This window comes from Seriola aureovittata, chromosome 9 (assembly GCF_021018895.1).
Source record: "Seriola aureovittata isolate HTS-2021-v1 ecotype China chromosome 9, ASM2101889v1, whole genome shotgun sequence".
NCBI classification, from domain to species: domain Eukaryota; kingdom Metazoa; phylum Chordata; class Actinopteri; order Carangiformes; family Carangidae; genus Seriola; species Seriola aureovittata.
Window position 1 is genome coordinate 11,995,907 of NC_079372.1, and position 20,155 is coordinate 12,016,061.

At 38.9% G+C, this 20,155-nt stretch overlaps 1 protein-coding gene across 2 annotated transcripts in view; it reads left to right on the forward strand.

The window, feature by feature from the left end:
* The window catches only part of LOC130174754 (adenylate cyclase type 6-like), a 46,223-nt gene that overhangs the window by 20,390 nt on the left and 5,678 nt on the right, over window positions 1-20,155 (forward strand). For both annotated transcript variants that reach the window (XM_056384946.1, XM_056384947.1), the window contains 16 exons: window positions 7,427-7,576; window positions 10,679-10,800; window positions 14,307-14,418; window positions 15,188-15,315; window positions 15,454-15,612; window positions 15,960-16,101; window positions 16,547-16,675; window positions 16,774-16,802; window positions 16,906-17,053; window positions 17,169-17,266; window positions 18,164-18,251; window positions 18,365-18,481; window positions 18,786-18,944; window positions 19,101-19,276; window positions 19,796-19,822; window positions 19,939-19,968. In XM_056384946.1, the coding sequence (XP_056240921.1) occupies window positions 7,427-7,576; window positions 10,679-10,800; window positions 14,307-14,418; window positions 15,188-15,315; window positions 15,454-15,612; window positions 15,960-16,101; window positions 16,547-16,675; window positions 16,774-16,802; window positions 16,906-17,053; window positions 17,169-17,266; window positions 18,164-18,251; window positions 18,365-18,481; window positions 18,786-18,944; window positions 19,101-19,276; window positions 19,796-19,822; window positions 19,939-19,968 (1,814 nt within the window). The remainder of the gene's footprint in view (window positions 1-7,426; window positions 7,577-10,678; window positions 10,801-14,306; window positions 14,419-15,187; window positions 15,316-15,453; window positions 15,613-15,959; window positions 16,102-16,546; window positions 16,676-16,773; window positions 16,803-16,905; window positions 17,054-17,168; window positions 17,267-18,163; window positions 18,252-18,364; window positions 18,482-18,785; window positions 18,945-19,100; window positions 19,277-19,795; window positions 19,823-19,938; window positions 19,969-20,155) is intronic.

Sequence of the window (20,155 nt, forward strand, 5' to 3'; positions counted from 1 at the left end):
CTCTGGAGAAAAGGTCTTATACTTCAGTGTCTTATTCTCTGCGAGGTTCACTGGACAGTACTGTCCGGCTTAATGATTTATTCCACGTCAGCGAGAAATATTGTTCTTATTGTATTTAAATGACCTCTCTGGTCTGCTTGTTGATTATTTTCAATTAATCGATTAGTTGTTGATTGTTTTCCGTCTATCTACTAATCAGTTAACCGGCCGATCATTGCAGCTGTAGTCCATCATAGCTTAGCAACAGTAACCAGGCAGTGCTTCGGAGTTCTCCACATGCTAAAGCTGTGGGGTTTTAGTATGAGCAATATTCAGCTTTAAAAGAGTATTAAGGGTGGACATTTTTTTTTTAGCCTCTCCAAAACCAAAGCCACAAGAGCACAAGTGTAAGAAACAGATTAAACAGTGTGTTTGTTTGTTGGAATGCTCTTAGCGATCGTTAGCATGTCTCACTATCTAGCTCGCTACATCATTACTCTAATGTTACCAGGGTGTTTACACTGATCACTGTCCTGGTGCTGCACTCTGCTCTACCTTTATACATTATTACAAGAATTGTAATCATTTCTGATTTTATTCAGAGTCATACATTCTTATGAAAGTTCATAATACTAATGGTAAAAATAATAATTCATACATTTTATTTACAGATAGATCAAGATGCTCAAAGATGCTTTTATCAAACTTTAAAAGCAGGTCTAAAAAGGTGAGTTTTGGGTAGTTTTTTTGAATGTGGACAGGTTGGTACAGTCACAAATGTGTTTCAGGAGGGCGTTCCAGAGGGTGGGGGTCTCTGTTGTTGGTTGTTACTGCTGTTGGTTTTTTCATCTTCCCCTCAAAACAACTGTTATTTGCAGATGTAGTGGTTAAGTTGCAAACTAGTCACGGGTATAGTATGTTGTCACTGGGGAATGTCGCTGTAATGAGCTTCTAAGGCAAAAGTCATGAGCCCACCCATACCCCCTCTTTCACCAGGTCCCCACACTGCACCCTCCATGAACCTGGGGGGGTGGACTGCAGGTCTTTGGAGGGAGGCTGTGGAATGTGGGTGATAGTTGCTAAGTGAAAGCTGCACTGCCATCTCTGATAATTCACAGTCTCTGTGGGTGTGAGTCTCGGGCCAACACTAAGCAGAACCTTTCACAAGCCTGATAAAGAAGCAGAGAGAAAGAGACTCTTCAACAACATTGAGTTCTATATAAAATCACAATCATCATCACATCTCCATCTTCCATACATGATGACTGCTGGCTTCAAGACGAGAACATAATGCCTGCATACACATTATCACAAATCTTGTGTTTGCAACAATAACTTCTGAACTGACTGGCCATAAGCATAAAGAGCTAGAAAAAGCTATACACCTTTTCTAGCTCTTCATAGCGTGTGTCTTGGGAAATGTATCTGATTGATTTCTTTTCTTGCTAACAGACGTAAGTAAAGGGATTTAAAGTGTGAATTACACTGTGAAGCATCCCAGTGTTGGCATGCACATTGCGTGTCCTGAAAGTAACTTAAGTGTTTGTTTCTGTCATTTCATTTTGCAGCCTTCTGAACTTTTCATCCTGTCAACTGACCCCACTTGCACGGGGTCTGAATAAATGAAGTGCTGCAGTAGCAACAACAGATGCCAAGGGAAAATGTTAAAAATCTTCCCTGACCTGCCAGGTTTGTGCATCTGCTTGCTCACACACTGGCACACTCACCTTCCTGTGAGCAGCGTCTGGGTGTTGGCTGAGTATTGTTAAGTGGGATGGAGAGCAGGATGGGGGAGATTAAAGGAGGGGGCAGGTCACCTACTGCTGTGCTGTGTGAACAAGCTGAGAAGAAAAGAAAAGAGACACTGGAACTTTGTACTATACTATATAGATTGTGTGGTTTGAGATGGAACTGGCTTCTAGTGCTGGTAATTAGTCACATCCTACTGTCTGTCTTGGAGAGGATTGTTTGTTATTTCACTGCACTGGCAGTCTGTTTCTTGTTCTGTTTTTCCCTTTGTCTTTTATGTTGACCCTACAGAATCAGATTTCTTTGCCACTTGGGGGCAACAGAAATAAGCTGTGAATGCAACACTCGCATATCATAGCATTTTAAGTTGATATGGAAAACCTATTGACAAACTGTTGCTTATTTACACATCTAGCTAACATAAAGTTAAATAATCCCCCTAACACAGAGCAAAATTATCATTTCATTTTGAGCCATGTTTCTGGCCAGCTGGCTAATATAAATCAAATTTTATCTCTGTTTCGGGTCTTCACCAACTTCTGAGGGAAATGTGTGGCTTTTTATCTGCGAGTAAATTGGATTTTTAAAGCTGAAAACAGCTGCCTGTTGTTACCAGACGTGATGCTGAGAGTAGTGAGAGTGAACCAGAACACTAAATAGATGCTATAAAGCCAAGGAGAGTTGCAGAGTGGGTGATAATTCTCTGTGGATTCATCTCAATGAGCGACTTTTTTCACGTGCAAGTAGCCATATGATCCATTGTGAGTGTAAACTGGATTATATCTGCTTTAAATGATTTCCTCCTGATACATTAGATTCGTGTTTGTCTTGTAGGGTGCTGTTAAATGTTCCACATTCTCCCACATTGCTCTCTCCTCTTTAAACTCTTTCCCAGACTGAAAAAGGGCCTGATGGCCTTAAAAGTCAATGTTTATAGACTCACTGTCAGGACCACAGACTTCCTGCTAAAGTAAATAGCTGCTGTGCTAAATCCATCATAAAGGAGGAGAAAAATTATAAATAAAGTTTCTGAATATTCCATTATCCCCCCCTCCCATCCTCGTTTGCTCGTCCAGCGTAAAGATGATGCCTCCAGAGGGCTTTCGTGAGATGTGAGATGTAGCGTGGTGATGAGTGTTTGGATGTGGAGGGAAGGTATAGTGTTGCTGCTAAGGTATTACCAATGATGGGCAGGTGGATATCATCGTTACATTTGCCTCTTGTTTGTTTGGACATTTGTATTCCCTACTTATACCACCACTATCATTGTCACAGATTTCCACTTGTTTACCATTACCGTTGAGCCATGGCAGCAACGCGGCTCTACAGATCATCTGTCAGTCTGTCGGTCAGACTGAAATATCTCAACAACTATCATGATTAGATTAACATGAAATTAACTGACCTGACTTTTCTTTGAGGTTGACATTTGTAGTTTTTTGTGAAATAACTCTTAACGATTGTCCTGAAGAGTTGTACCTTCATGCTCCCCTCAAGATTAATTATGATAACTTTTATTATTATAAGATATAAAATAAAAAGTCCTGATGAAGTGAACGTTTCAAATAATTATTAATCAAAGTTTAATGTTTTATATATTAAGATGATATAATTAATATATATACTGTAAATAAAGAATCTCATGTTAGATAAGGGGGTGAATTTAGTTTTTTGCAAGTGTCAGGTGTCTCTCAAATAGAAGATAACATCTCCTAACTATAAGAAATCTTTTCACAAATATGACTTCTTTGTCTTGATGACATTCTCACAATTTTGGCAATAATCACAAGAAAAAAAATGCAATTATTAATCCCATAACATGCAGTTTTGCACTTTAATTTCCCCCTTGAGTAGCTTTAAGGTTGTTAAAATCATCTGATTTTGCATTATCTGACAGTATGGCACATCATTTCCGTATCAGCTTGTTCTAGCTCTTCATTGAAGCTATATGATGTTTATGCTGAGTGAGATATTCAAACGTAAGACCCATTGTTTTTATACTTGCACCTCTCCTTCAGAGGGTAATAGTGCTGTGCATCATTACATACTATATATAGAGTTGTTGATTTATTCAGCAATGCATCCATAGAGCCATGTTGATCATTTATTGATTAAGCCTGTATATCCTCCCTAAGCTGCTGGGGGCTTTTTGTGGCAAAACACATTTTAATCTATGTTGTGCTGAATAGCCAGTATTACTGTTGTTTTGCCTGTCCTGTCTAGATCAGAGCAGCTCTTACATAATGCCATTTTGATATCCAGGGATTAGACTGAGGTCCTCTTCAGACTGGCTGGCTGCTTCCATCATGCCCCCCCCTCCCCCCTGGGGGAAATGACGACTGCTTTTATGGCAAAAAAAAAAACTATGTGATGTTCCAGTGACGTGATGTTCAATTCCTGGTTTATTTTAGTCTTCACAAACTGAACACAACCCTTTTAGTAGGCCATAATCATATTGGTAACTCAGTCATGATCCCCACCTGACAGGGAGTGAGCAATGAAGATCATAATGCATAGTGGTATGATTATAATGGTGCTGGAACCACCAGCAAGGGAAAGGGCAGCAGGATAAGGTAATAAGTGATGAGTTTTGATAAATGAGTGTGTTGTTGAGCACAGAGGACACGAGCAGGTGCAGTGGCCTTGCACTGGGAGCGTGGCAGCGTGTACAGGTAGCAGGTAAACGCTGCCAAGCAGAGCTCCTAAAGAGGTGGAGTGCTGTTGCGTAAACACAGGACCTTACTGTGTACTCTGTAAACCCACTAGCCCTTGCCCTCTTGAGAAAAGCAAGCAATTAGTTTGAGCCTGTGAGTTCACACACATGGAGTGTGATACACATGTTGAGCGAATCTCACCAGATAAATACTTACAGTAGTACTTACAGTTTGCATATGGAGAGAAAACGCATATCCACACATGAAAGTATTGACTGCGCACACACATGGACTGACAGGAGGTATTCACCTGCAAACACACATCGTGCTGCAGGTTTCACTTTTGTCTCATGGCTGTTTTTGCTTGAACAGTGAGAGTAATGTAAACAGAGCTGAGCGCTCTGAGCCATCTGCCTAATGTCACTGTGGCCCATATCTGTCCTGCTCTCTGTCTGTCTCTCTCACGCAGATCTCCCTCGCTCCTACTCTTCTTTCTCTTGTTGTCCTCACATTGTCTTTTTCCTTCCTCATCCTTACCACTAATTTCCTTCCTACTCTCAACATCTGTCATTCTTCTAGTTTATCTGAGTTGTCCATTATGGCGCTTGTTTATTTTTTTTACCCTACCCCTTGTTAGCTTTCTTTTTTAAACTCATCGGCCCATTTCCCATCTGTTTCTATTCTTGTGTCGGTGATACTGTGCACACTATGTCATCTTGAGTCACCTTTACCCTCTATTGTTATTCTCAGATTATCTTGTAGCAGAGAAGTATATATTTAGTATAGTAATAGTATTTTTTTTTTTTCATCCATTCTCTTCATTTTACATGCCAACAACTTTCGTTCGACTAATATTAGGATGGTTGAAAAGCTCTGGTCATGGGCAGTTTCAAGGAGGACAAGTGTGTAAAGATACACGCAGACTTTTATCTTGCTCAGATAATTTCTAAACTGCAGGCTGGTCGCTCTGAGATACAACATTTTGACTATTTTTATACATGTTTGGACAGCCTTTCCAGCAAAACTTCAAAAGTAAAGGAAGCATGGTGATCTATAGACAAAACACTTGAGGTTGATGAACTTCTAAGGCAGAACAGTGGATCTTAAAAGCAAAAGGTGTACTTCACAAGTAATCCAAAACGACCTGGATTGTGCTGAAAAAGGTTATAATTCTGGAAACCAGATTAGCAACAAAAAAGTTTAAAAAAAAAAACCAAAACAATTTGATCTACAGACACAACAACAACAACGAGACCTATTCCTGAATTTTTCCTATATTTCAGTGGTTTAAATTTTTTATTTCTTAATTGTCTGATTCAGAGTTCATTGCAGTTATTAAAAGATCACAAAAGTATGTGAATTGCATTCATTTAAGGATTGTGAGATAGCAGCTCAAACAGAAGATGCAAATATTACAGGAGTAAAAGTTGATACCAGTGAACATGTACTGTAATACGAGCTAACCTTTTCCTTCATGTGTTGTTGTTTTTTGTTTTAAAATGTGAACTGAAGGTACAGTATGGTATTGACTTGAACATAACCCCTTGACCTTTGTGTACTTCCATTTTTACCCAGAAGGTGTCAGTGTTTCGTAGATTCTGGCTACAAACCCAAAAACTGGATTCAACTGTAGATCATAAATACTGTAGAAAGAAAAGAAGGAGAAAGGAGATTTGCTTTAGAAATCAATCTCATCCAAAGACTACAGGGTAATGTTTGAATCGAGGCTTCACATTAGTTCTTTTCTTGATACAGGATGTATCATCTCCGGGCTTCCTTCTGGTCCGCTCTCAACCTTTGTTAGTGTCCAGTGTAGCCTCTGGAGTGAAGAGTGCCACATCCAGGCTGTAAACAAGAGCCCATCTCTTAAGGAAGTGGCCCTATAATGGAGCAACAGCAATTCCCACGATGCAGTTGGGGATAGTTTTTGCAGCAGCACATTAAACCACTGACGCATCTCAACAGACAGCAGCAGACTAGCGCTCTATAAAAATTATTAAGCGGTCATTGGACTTTGAGGAGCAAAGGGGACGACTGAACCCACAAACAGTACTATTTCCTGTGAGAGGAAGTGTGTGTGTGTGTGTGTGTGTGTGTGTGTGTGTGTGTGTGTGTGTGTGTCATTTGAAAGTATAGATTAGGCACACACAGCTGCAAGTAAAGGCAGTTGTAAAGGACAAGAGCAAAATTTAACTGGTGTATTTAAAAGTATGTGCTTTGACACAAATATGTGGATTTAGGATAAACATATGTATTTATAAGGTGAACGAAGAATGTGGCTGAAGTCTAATTTGTAGATTTATCCCTTATCCTCCTCCTCCTGGTCAAAGGTTGAACGGTCCTCTGCAGCTTCGTATCGCATCACCATATTTACTACGCCCTGCATACTTTAGATCTGAGGATTTGATTTAAATACCTCTAGTAACTAAACTTCACCCATTCAGTTTCACACAGAAAAATGTCACATTACAGGAGATAAAGATGCTCTACCTTAGTTTTCACTGTGACTTTAATGCACATACAGTCTCCTGAGAGAGATAGAGAACAGAAATGTTTCACAAAAGAGGTAAACAGGAGAATGAAATGCATGCCAGTAATCTCATAATTTAACCCTAACAAAGAGGGCAATAAAAGCCTGTCACTTGGTAATGTTTTTATTTATTTCTTTATGTAAGGATTTTCCGTAAAAGCTAAGCACTTGAGATGTCCTGTGAGCCTACCTCTGTCTGTCTCTGTCTGCGTTACTGTCACTCTGATTGTCAATGAAACCAGGCTTGTTTCAAAGACATTGTCTTGTGTACTTTTCTGAGTTTTTGATTCATGAAACCATTTTTTCCAGGAAGCAATAACAACTACAAACATGCATAAGAAATAAATCCCTTGTACAGTTTGATGAGACGGTACTCTCAGTGATCTGCTTTATACCTGCTTACTTTTATGAGTTTCTCCCTCTGTTATCTCACAGAATTAGCAGTGTCCTCCTTCCTCTGTCTCATCTTAAACTTGTTTTCTACTTCTCTCTCCTTCCCCTCTCCTCTCTTCAGGTGAGTGCTAACGTCCTGATCTTCCTCTGCACCAACATCATTGGAATCTGTACCCACTACCCTGCTGAGGTTTCTCAGAGACAAGCTTTCCAGGAGACCAGAGGATACATCCAGGCCAGACTACACCTGCAGAGGGAGAATCAGCAACAGGTAGGCCTGCGTGTGCACACATGTCTATATGTATATACAGGGCTGAGCGATATAATGATCTTAACAACTACCACAAAAGAAATATCCCACAATAATAAACTGATGAGTAATTTACAATAAATGTATCTGCTCTGACTTTGAGTATATTCTCATCCCCACAATCGCCCTTCTAGGCAACAGCAATAAACAAACTTGTAAACAAACAAACAAAGAATCAAGAAACTTTGTGGGTATCTTTAAGGCTACGGGAATAGACTTACGTAGCTGACGTGTAGGGCCAGAACAAGGGGGAAAAAAAACACATTGTGGGAAACATAAAAATGGACATCTGTTAGGAGAGTGGGACCTACATGCAAAATGAGGAAATTGTCGTAAAGCGAGGTCACACACAAAGGTCATTGGCAAGATGCAGTATGTATACAACTGCTGCGTTCAAACCCAAGGAGCGTTTGCTCATGTCTGCCTTTTCACTGGTTACTGAGTCTTTGATAGAAACCAGACCCGAAGCTGTTTGTCACTTTGTAACTCGTATTTATACATCTATGTATATATTGTTTTTATCGTTATTATTTATAATTTACTTTTATGTAAAGTACTTTACTTTAAAGTAAATACACCTGCCAGTACCAGTGTGCAATATGCCAATATGTACAGAATAACATGCTGGTCTTTTGTGAGATGGTTATTCAGAAGCATTGTTGTTGTTGCCGTGGTGTAAATGTCAGACTGTTGGTTGCAGAGTGTATCAAATTATTGATTCAAAAATAAAGATAGTTAGGACCCTGACTTTATTTAATTTATTCAAAGACTCAAGAAACCTTGTGTGTTTCTTTGATGTCTTTTTTTCATATTTGTCTAAGTCTGTTATCAAGTTCAGCTAATTCCTCATTCTGACAGTTAGCATTTTTCGGTTTGAGCTGTTTGAGCTCTTCATCCTGACATTCAGTGATATTTCTGGCTGTTGGACAGTTGATTCGGTATCCGATTCATTTCTGCAATAAAAACATCTGGAGAGACTTTCGACTCATTTTCACTAGTCAGGAATTTATTTCCTTTTGTGGCAGCAAAACACGTTATACAAGCTGTTAGAAATCCCTGCAGATTGAACTATGTTAACTCTAAAAGACGTACTATATAAACAGACTTGAATTAACTAGCAAGCCTAGCAACTCTAAAGCTAGAAACATGCTGCAATATCTAGAGAAACGCAGAAACACTGAATTTCACGATGATACTAGCAAAGAAACTGCATTTAATGTGGAGTGGTCACTTCATGGCTGATATGCGAACTGCTTCATAAGGTCAAGTGAGTCAGTCAACTCACATAGAAAAGTTTATTTACTTGTGAATAACAATAATTAATGTTTGACCTCATCACTCCCTGTAGCTGCACTGGCACACAGACAGATTGGGGAGTGATGACAGCAGGTCTAAAGTCAGAGCCTGCAGGTGGATACTGTGGTGGTGCTGGGGCTGACTGAACATGCATCAGATGGTGCAATGAGCAACAGCAGCAGCAGAGGGAGACACAGGAGGCACAGATCTTCACTGCTCCATGCCTGGTTAGGCCTGACCCGGGACTTAAGATTTATGCTGTTAAATGACTTTTGATTTGATCTTTGTTTGGAATCTGGAAAGTGGAGAGATTGTAAAATGACCCTGCTCTTTGATTCTAGGAGCCAACACCAAAACCTGACATTTACTACTTATTTTATAAGATAGACTGTAACTGAAGCGGAAGCTTTTTCTAGCCTGATGTGATGCCTCATCTTTCATGTTTGTCTAGATAACTGCACAAACACAAGTGGGACATGCTAGTGGTTTAGACAAATAAAACCAGATCAGTCAGATTAGAGGGGCGGTAACTTTCTGAAACTGATGATCCAACAATCATTCTGTAATTGGCCAGTTGTATGGAGGTGTGAGAGGCACCAGGCATTGTACTCTAGCTCTCTTTTTTCATCTGGTACTCATTTGTGGCACTTTTCATGTGAACAACCAAATGCAACATCCATCCGTCCATACGTTCCTGGAGAGACTGGAAATGTGTGCCATCATCCCCACGTTCAAAACTTATTTTGATAGACCATGAACCAACCCTAAGATGTCGACCGTGAATTGTTGTCATGACAACGCTGTCTTCCATAAGTTCCCGTCACCTCTTTTCTGTTGGGTGTCTCATAAAGGCAAACTTGAATTACTCGGATGTATGCCTCCCTCAATCAGTTACATTACAGATATATGGTCACAATCTCCCTTTCTGTTGAGTTACAGCATTGAATAATTTGCCAGAAGTGTTTTTGGGGAACATTATGATGTGACAGTGAAGTTGACCTTAGACTGTTTGGATATAAAATGTCATCACTTCATCATTTTATCCTATTAGACATTTGTGTTAAATTGTGTCATAATTAGCGTATGAATTCTGACCACCAAAATCTAATCATCCTTGAGTTCAAGTTAATGTTTGTACCAAATTTGAAGAAAGTGTTGCTGAGATATCTTGTACATCCGTATGAACGGACAACCCGAAAACATAATTCCTTCGGCCATGGCTGTCGCTGACGCAGAGACATAAAAATGCACCAAAAATACGTCAAAAAAGGTTATTGAAGAGGAACAGCACAGTGAATGGAGGGTATATTTTCAGTCACTATTTTTTATGCTGTTTAGAAGTAACAGAATTTATTAGTCTAAACTTAAGGATAGGGCTCTATGTTACATTTTCTATGTTTTCGCAAATAACAGTTGTTTGTCTGTCTCTCAGTACTTTCCTACTAGAGAAATAAATCTTCAAAAATAGGTCACAAATACGTACTTTCAACTTTTATAAGGCCCAATAGTTTCCTAAAACATCTGGAGTCTGTAGTTACAGTGTTATATTTACACTCTGGGGGTTATGTTGGAATCTGGACAGAAGGCTGAGACAAGAAAGAGACATGTTTACAAATTTAACTGGTTGAATGTGGACATGCTCTTACATCCAAACCCCAAAATTCTTGTCACATGATTAGAAGAAGAACACACACTTGACAGACTTCAGATAAACAATATTGTGAATGACAATCTGCACTTTGTTTCTTTTTTTTCTGTGTTTTCCAGGAACGTCTGTTGCTGTCAGTGTTGCCAAGGCATGTTGCCATGGAGATGAAGGCTGACATCAATGCCAAGAAGGAAGACATGATGTTTCATAAGATCTATATCCAGAAACACGACAATGTCAGGTCAGACGTGGCACTTGGCCTCAGTGCTTTATTTCATGTTTTACACATGAATTATAATTTCATCCACTGACTCATCTTTGTTTTCTGTATTACTGCTCTACAATAGCAAAACACAGGAACTATATATTTAGTCAAACCTGAGTTACAACCTGCAAAGTAATTTCCTGGAACTTTTCCTCATAATTAGCCAAAAATTAGCTGATATTTAGATGTTAATGACAAGGATATTTCCAAGACAGGCTGATACTTTTTAGATTTAGATTAGATTAACTCTATTTATCCAACAACTGGGAAATTCATTTACCACAGCAGAAAATAAACATCTATAGAATAAAACATCTATGGAAATATACAACAAAAATTATACCAATATACACTAATAAATACAATATACACAATATATGTACATGAAAAATGAATTTGTTACTAATTATATGGGAAAAGTGTTTTTAAATGTCTACACTTACTAGTAATCACAATTTTAAGAAACCGTTTGTAGTATGTAGGTGAAAATAGCTCATAGGCAGTATCCATCAGACCTTCTTAGAAATTTTAAGAAAAATTCCTGATAAGACAGGAAGTGTGTCACACTGAGTCACTTTATTTTACTTGTCTGTGGAAATTAGGTAGAAATATGTTTGTAAAGTCATTGTGTTTTATTTGTTAAATGTCACATCAGTTTGAAACACTGTATTAAGAAATTTCCATTGCAGCTGAAAACTACAGGTAAGTATTCAATTCAACTGATATGCAGCATAAACATCAGTTAGATGATGCATGACGATTCAAAGTGGAGAATTCTTTTGTCATTCTAGGAAATTCGGATATTGACATGTGTTTATGAACTATTTTTTACTTGCCCGCTACATGATTTCCTTTTTTTTTTTTCTTGAAAACATGAATATAAGGAGCGGGTACTTGATAACTGTAGATAATGACACTTTCTCCATTTCCCTTATAATTAGTGCCAAATTGTGTCTGCCTTTTTTGGAAATATCCTTGTAATTAACAACTAAATACCAGCAAAAAATTATGAGAACCATTTCCATGAAATTAGGTGGATAACAGATACTTAAATGTATTAAGTTATAGATAAATGTAATATATTGACTTAAAGATAAATATTAACAGGAACTTAAACACAGAGACAGTTGATTCTCATAAGCTATGGGCTGTAAATTATTATCAAACTGAAGTCAATTTTCTTAAATAAATTGGTTAAAATTGATAAAGAAGCTGAGAGAACAACCTTTTTGGTTTTTGGTAGATATTGTGTGCTAATTCTAAGGTAATACAAATTTTTGGGGGGTAAAATAATCAGCCTAAAAAGACATAAAAATCAAAACATAACAGCCTCCCTAACTAACTGTTGTCAGTTTGTTGTCCAGCCTGAGAACGTTAAACCCAGTTTTTTCTCAGCCTCACTGCTTCTGCAGGAACTCTCTTTGTGGGGCCGTACAGTCAGTTTCAGATACAGTACATTATTTCAGCAACAAGCAAACTCTTATTTTGTCTTTCAACTTCCTGTAAGCTCCAGAAGTGGGAATGTACTGCATTGTGTAGATTGACCATGCTGCTTGTGCTCACCTTCCACCTACATTTTAGCAAATATTTGAATAGGTATATAATCTAATGTCCAGCGTGAAGGACTAACAGAGTGTGAAGAAACTTTTGTCTACAGCGGTTTGACAAACACTGACAGCTATTTACATAATGGTGCTAACTGGATCAGCTACATGTTCCTGTTATAATAGTCATGGGGACTGATCAGAGTGTCGGTATTTCTGTTCTATTGTGTTTTATTACAATATGTTATCATAACAGAACTTGTACCGGAGGCTGTTTAAAATGTGTGTTAGGGCATAATGGTCTAAGCAGTGTAGAGGCTACAGTCCTCGCTGCAGTCGGCCCCGGTTCGAGTCCCGCATCGAACGGCCTTTACTGCATGTCATTCCCCCTCTCTGCCTCCCCGTTTCCTGTCTCTCTACTGTCCTGTCGAATAAAGGCATAAAAATCCCCCAAAAATATACTAAAAAAAAAAATAAATAAATAAAAAATGTGTGTTAGTACACATGTTTTAGTATTTGTTCATCCAAAACACAGAGTCACAGTGGAGATTCAAATGGTTTTAGTTATACAGTCCAGTTTCTCTACGACATGGGCTGAAAAGCAAATTATTCCAAATTATATTATCAATAAAATATATATTACATTACAAAGTTGGGCAAAACTTGTATTTTAATTCATATTTATAAATTAGCTTCCAGACCAACAAATCAAAAATCAGCAGGTTTAGTGATCGTTTGTGGCAACTGCAATTTTTATAACTTAAATTTTTAACTTAAATCCCTTATTAACAACTTCAACATCAGTGTTTTACACATCAAGCTAATGTACTACTGCAGATTGTGTTTTTAATCTAGTGCTTTTGGTGGATGTTGTGTCGTCAGATCTTCCCATAAATGAGGACACGTGTTCCCAACTTTGTGAAATATAAAGTGTATAAAGCAGCCTGTGTGAACCGGTCAGGGCCGCAACTTTTTTGCTTGTATGTACTTTAGTCTGTCATAGTGACGGAAAGTTAAAAGACAAAACCAGAAATGGAACAAATGAAACGATGGACAGGTGGCATAAGGTCAGTACTATAAAGAATAGCATATCGTGTCATGTAATGGCATCCTCAAAACATAAAAATGAATGATGTAGATGTATTGCTCAATCCTGTAAATCTGAACCCAAAACAAACATTTTCCCTAATTCTTCCTAAAACCGATTTATATGCACGCACGCACGCACGCACACTCACTGAGTCAGAAGAGGGTAGAGTGGTTTGGCAGAGTGGAGGCTAATTAACATTAGTGAGGGAATACTTAATCACCACCAGCCAAGATAAGATAATCCCTAAAGATGGAGAGCTTCAGCACACATTCAATTACAGCACTGAGCAAACACACTGCACACAGTCCCTCGCTCCCTTTCTCACACACACACACACACACACACACACACACACACACGTTACACTATCACACATCTCCTTCAGAAGACTTTAAGGTCAACCTCTCTCAAGGTCAACAGCCGTGATAGTGACATAATGCAAACAGAGATACACAAACTTTGAAACTAAACCTCTGAAGATATTTGAAAAACCAGAGTAACTGGGCTGGATTTATCCCTCGAGAGGAGGTGGGGTGATTTCAGTCTTTCTCTCAGCAATGATAAAAACAGCAACAATTACATTTCATACATCTGTTGTAGCTTAATCAACAATCAGACAAAGACATTGACATAGTTTGCAACTCCCTGCTAATAATTAAATTACTTTTTTTTTTTAATTATTAAGTACCAGTAAATAATAATTAAAAATGGGAGGTGAAATATTTTGTTATCCACCTCCTCCTGTAATGTTTATCCTGTGTGAACAGGGGTATAATTAGGGATGAATAGTATGTTTGTTGTTTCTCTTTGTCTCACCCTGTCTTTGCACCTCTTGATCTCGTCCACAGTATTCTGTTTGCAGACATCGAGGGTTTTACCAGCCTGGCCTCTCAGTGTACAGCTCAGGAGCTGGTCATGACACTCAATGAACTCTTTGCCCGTTTCGACAAGCTGGCATCGGTAGGGAGTCACGGTCTCCTTTCTACTCTGTCTGCATCTTACACATATTGAGTCATGTGTTCTCAGAGGTATAGTTTAACGTTTTGGGAAATAGCTTTAGAGGTGGTGAAAGGCAGATTTTTTTAGATTTGGGCAGAGCTGTTAGCAGGTCAGCTGTTTCCCCTGCCTCCAGTCTTTCTGCTAAGTTAAGCTAAGCTAACAGTCTCTTGGCTCCAGTTTCATCCTTACGGGGTAGCTTCACAGTTTCTGAAGTTTGTCTTAAAACAATAGTCAGGTGTCCACAGGAACTTGTATTCATTGGTATTGTTCATGAAGAGAACCACTGTCAAATCAATTTCAGTGTCAGTGATGGGAGACACTCATTCTGTGTAAAAATAGATTCAGAAGTTAAGACGCTAATATGAAGCTTCAGCAGTCTGAGTTAGACGCAGCTAGGAATTTTGTACTAAACAGAAGCCTCATATTAACTTTCGGTAGACTGTGAAATGTATTTTTACACAGATCACTTTCATTCAACAAAGTGTGTGATTATGTTTACAGCCAGCAAAACCTGTTTCAGGGTTTATATCTGCACCTGACTATAGATTTAAGACCAGCTTGAAAATTTGGGAATCTACCCTTTAACTGGCTGATATGAGCGTGGTATTGATCTTAAAAAATGTTCCTTTAATTTTCTGTAATCTCAGACACATTTACAACACATACATTTTTTTCTTTCCTTCTTCTTTGTGCTCCCTTTTCTCTCTGTTGCTCCCTGCTCCTTTCTCAGGAGAACCACTGTCTACGTATTAAAATTTTGGGTGATTGTTATTACTGTGTGTCTGGGCTGCCTGAACCCCGGGCTGACCACGCCCACTGCTGTGTGGAGATGGGTGTGGACATGATAGAGGCCATCTCGTGAGTAGAAATACTGTTTGCTTGTGTGTGTGGTGTTTGTTGAGGGGGTTAGTTTGTTCACTGTATATTTGTTCTTCTCTTGTTGTAGAAGAGACACTGATATTCTGTGGTGGGTTTTTTTTTTTTTTTTTTTTGCAGGTTGGTGCGCGAGGTGACAGGGGTCAACGTTAACATGCGTGTTGGCATTCACAGCGGGCGTGTGCACTGCGGCGTGCTGGGACTCAGGAAGTGGCAGTTTGATGTGTGGTCAAACGATGTCACACTGGCGAATCACATGGAAGCGGGCGGCAAAGCAGGGTGAGAGAAATAAGCACAGATCCACATCCATTTATAGAAGGGCTGCAATTAATGATTATTTTCATTATCGATTAATGTGGCGATTTATTGTCAACAGTGTCAACAATAAGCCCAATTTCAGACTTTTTTCAAATGATGTGTAAAGTTTCTATGTTTCCCTGAACAATCCCTGGAGTCAGAAACTGCCACTCTCTGGAAGATGTTGTGAAGCATATTTGATGTTTAAATTAGAGATGAATTATAATTCATATTATTTATTTCATATGATGTCCTTCCCCTGTTCTGCATTCACCAATTAAGTTATGCAAAGGAAAAAACAGTCACACCTGGTCATTTTGTCTCTGTAGGCGGATCCACATCACTAAGGCCACACTGCAGTATCTTAATGGAGACTATGAGGTGGAGCCAGGTTTTGGGGGTGAGAGGAATGCATATCTGAAGGAGAACAGCATCGAGACCTTCCTGGTCCTTGGCTGCAGCCAGAAACGGGTCAGTACAAACAAAAGAGGTTTACAAATCTGAAAAAATAAAAAAAATTAATTGAGGCTAAAAGAACCCTATAAATGGGCCCAAAATAATCCACAGATACAGTATGTGTACCCCTGCACTGAGTAAACAAGTGGAGTTTTGTTGCTTTATTAGTTGTTCAGAACAAAAACGGCCCAAACTGTAAGGGGCTGTGTTGGTTAGTAGCAGGTCCATGAGTTTGAAGTGGTTTCTAAGATTATGAGACACACACACTACAGCTCCCATTCAATTAAATGAGAGGGCTGAATTAGTTCACACAGGGTACAGCTGGTCTGAACACAGTCTAATGTTGGTGAATGACTGTAACATAAAGAAGTTCTATTTAGTGACTTTCTATTATCATGCACTGTGTGTTGTGTTGCATGAAAACAGTTGGTCAAGCCTTAATGTTGTTCCCTCTGAGCAGAAGGAGGAGAAGGCGATGATGGCGAAGATGCAGCGGACGAGAGCCAACTCTAATGAGGGGCTGATGCCACGCTGGGTCCCTGACAGGACCTTCTCCAGGACCAAAGACTCTAAAGTCTTCAGACAAATGGTGAGACTCAGCGTCAACACACTCCTACATGGTGACAGAGCCAGACTGCAGGTTCTCTGTAAGAGACTTAATTTTTGTCTGTTTGCGTTCTTCTTCAGGGGATCGATGAGACCTCCAGTAAAGACAAGTGAGTACTGCTTCTTAATGCTTACACACAAATGATCATGTGTGAAGGGAAACTGCTGTTCCCTTTATCTCCTGCCTGATCTGTGTCCTTTCTTCTGTTTCAGCCGTGGTGTTCAGGAGGCCATGAACCCGGAGGATGAGGTGGATGAATTTCTCGGGCGAGCCATTGACGCTCGCAGCATTGACCAGCTAAGGAAAGACCATGTCAAGAAGTTCCTACTCACCTTCCAGACCTCCAGCCTGGAGAAAAAGGTCCACACTAAGACTCCTGATTATTTTCCGTGCTTCTTCAACTTAAATATAATGTATGTATGAAAATCGGCTGTTGCTCATTCGGATTCTTGTCTTCTCCTTGTTCCTGTCGCAGTATTCCAAGAAGGTGGACGATCGATTTGGAGGCTATGTTGCTTGTACTCTGCTAGTGTTCTGCTTCATATCCTTCATACAGATTGTTATCTTTCCACAGTGAGTACTTCGCACATTCACGTAATACCATACTGAAATGTGTCTAATGGTTCTTTCACACCTGTAGTTTGGTTCATTTGGTCTGGACCAATTAAAAAATTATACATTGTTATGTTGTAGTTGTGGTCCGGTTGACGTTCACACTGACTTATTAAAAGGTGCAAAGTGGGAGGGGCTGATTATTAATACCATTTACAACTGCAGACTTGTTGTGGTACAACCCTTTATTAAATCATACACAAAGTTTGACTTTAATCAAACAATTAATTGAAATATTATCAAAATCAATATACTGTGTTTGTGTGTGTGTGTGTGTATATATATATATATATATATATATATATATGGCCAAATGCAATTTTCTATGTAGTAGTAATAGTATAGTCAAATATGTCACAACAGACATAAATGAAGAAACGTGGTTGCAGAGATGCCACCGGCCTACAAATCATATTCTCCAGACTGAAGGGAACCTGCTTGTTTAGTACAAAACCCAACAAAGATCACATCATTATCATTTGTATATTTTTTTTCAGTGAAAATGAAATGCAAAACTGACAGCTCCAACTGAAATCGTGACTCGCTATCGCAATATCTGCCAAAATAATAGCAATACGATTCAGTCGTAGTACAAATGTAGAGAGAGAAATGCAGTAATCTGTACTTTTCTAACATCTACTTTAACACAGTCCTGTGGTTGGTCTTTTTTACTTTCACACCAAAAAACAACAACAAAAATAACTGAGTTGTCACTGGATCTAACCAGAGTTTGATTGACAGCTTTTACACCTCTCCACAGTCCAAATGAACCAAACCAAACAGACAAACACACCAGGTTAGTTGTGAAATGGTATGAAACATTTAGTTATAATGGCATTTCTGTGTTCTTTCCTGCAGCACCCCAGTCATGCTGGGGATCTACATCAGTATCTTCTTCATACTCGCCAACATCCTTTTCATCTGTGCCATATACTCCTGCATCAAGGTAGTGGAGCTTATCAAGATACATTAACAAAGTCTTTGCTCATATTTTTGTGCATTCACTGTATATTTAGTGTGTAATGTGTGTAAATCATTTATCTTGGCTGTATGTTGTAGCTCTTTCCAGCTGCAATGCAGACTGTTTCAAAGAAGATTGTCCAGTCTCGCACCAACAGCACGCTGGTTGGAGTATTCACCATTATCCTTGTCTTCATCTCTGCCTTTGTTAATATGGTAAGATCAAAGAAATTGCTACCCAAACACACCAACTTCATCTATATATTTTAAAACACAGTTTTCCTGTGTTTTCCTGCGTCCATATTCTCTGCCCACAATGAAACGCTTGAACAACATGCAGTTTGGAGGCAGACTGATAAAGCCTCTGTTTAGGTGGGCGATAAACACTGTGTTAGTCTGGAAAAAGGGCTGAAAAAAGATGTTTATAAATTTAATGAGCTTAATATGGACGTACACAGAGAGCATATCCATACAGTATACCAATCATGCTAAATACATACGTGTGTGTGTTTCACTGCAGTTTGCTTGTGACACTACAAGCTTGGCGACATGCGTTGCAGAGAAGATGAACACCTCTGCAGGCCTGGTGACGCCCTGTCTGATCCGCAGCTTGAATGTGTCCATTGAGGGGGGTCTAGAGATCTGTCCGAGCCAAGGCCCCTCCTGCCCCTTTCCAGAGGTAAGTCCATTGTATGTCACCATTTCAACGTTCGTGTCCCCGGTCCAACTGGACGAACCATTTTCAAAAGAAAATGTCACATTTGCATTTGTGTTTTTCTGAGATCTGTTGTTGATAATACCTCTCTGTGATGCTGCTGTCTCCTCCTTGTGCCAGTATTTCAGCTACAGTGTGCTGCTGACGCTGCTGGCCTGCTCAGTGTTCCTGCAGATCAGCAGCATAGGGAAGCTGGCCCTCATGCTGCTCATCCAGCTCACCTTCCTGCTGCTGGTGGAGTGGCCACAAGTAGCACTATTCGACAACGCAGACCTCTTTGTCACCTCCAATGCCATGTAAGTGCCACAGGCTGGATGATTATGAGGAGAGCAGGAGACCAGTTTATGTTGTTTGTGTAAATTTAGATGGCAAATAAAGCTTCTTCTCTATTTTCACTTTCACATTTCCCTAACCCATTTCCCTCGCTCAATCATCAGAAAGTGTTGAAAGTTGGCATCAAACTTATTTACCTTTTCTTTAATCCCATATTTCCTGATCTATATCAAGAAACTTTTGAACTTTGTCATTCATTTTATTCAGGTAAAGTTCTTTATTTAACTCTGATACATTGAGCAATTTGGAATTTTTTCTTGGGGTTTTAAAACTGTTTCTATACCTTGAAGCAAGGTATAAAAAGAAAGCATTGATTAGTATTGGTATGAAAATCAGCTGTGATTTTGACACTGACATCAATAGTTTTCAAACAATAACCAGTCCAGATTGACCCTATATATGCAAGAATTATATATTGTGCATTAAAACAATACATGATGATGTTTTGTATTTGTTCTAATAATAGTTTTTTCTCTTTCTAGTGATTTAAATGAAACTAGTGCTCAATGGTAAGATCTTAAATTTGTATTTAGATTAAAAAGAAACACTTAAAAATAATATCATGGTGATTATTTGCCTTATTTGTATTTATCAGAATTGTTTTTTTTCATTCTTGTTCTATCAGGTCCAGTTTCAATGAAACTACAAACCAGTGGTAAGATTAAATTCAGTGTTACTTTTGATGGTTTTTATCTTCTTATCATTTCAGCGTCTTTAGTAAACTCTCTGTCCGTGATGGAAAGTAATTAAGTACATTTACTTTTAAGTACTTAGGTACAATTTTGAGGTACTTGTAATTTACAAGCATTTCCATTTCCTGATGTTTTATATTTCTACTCCAC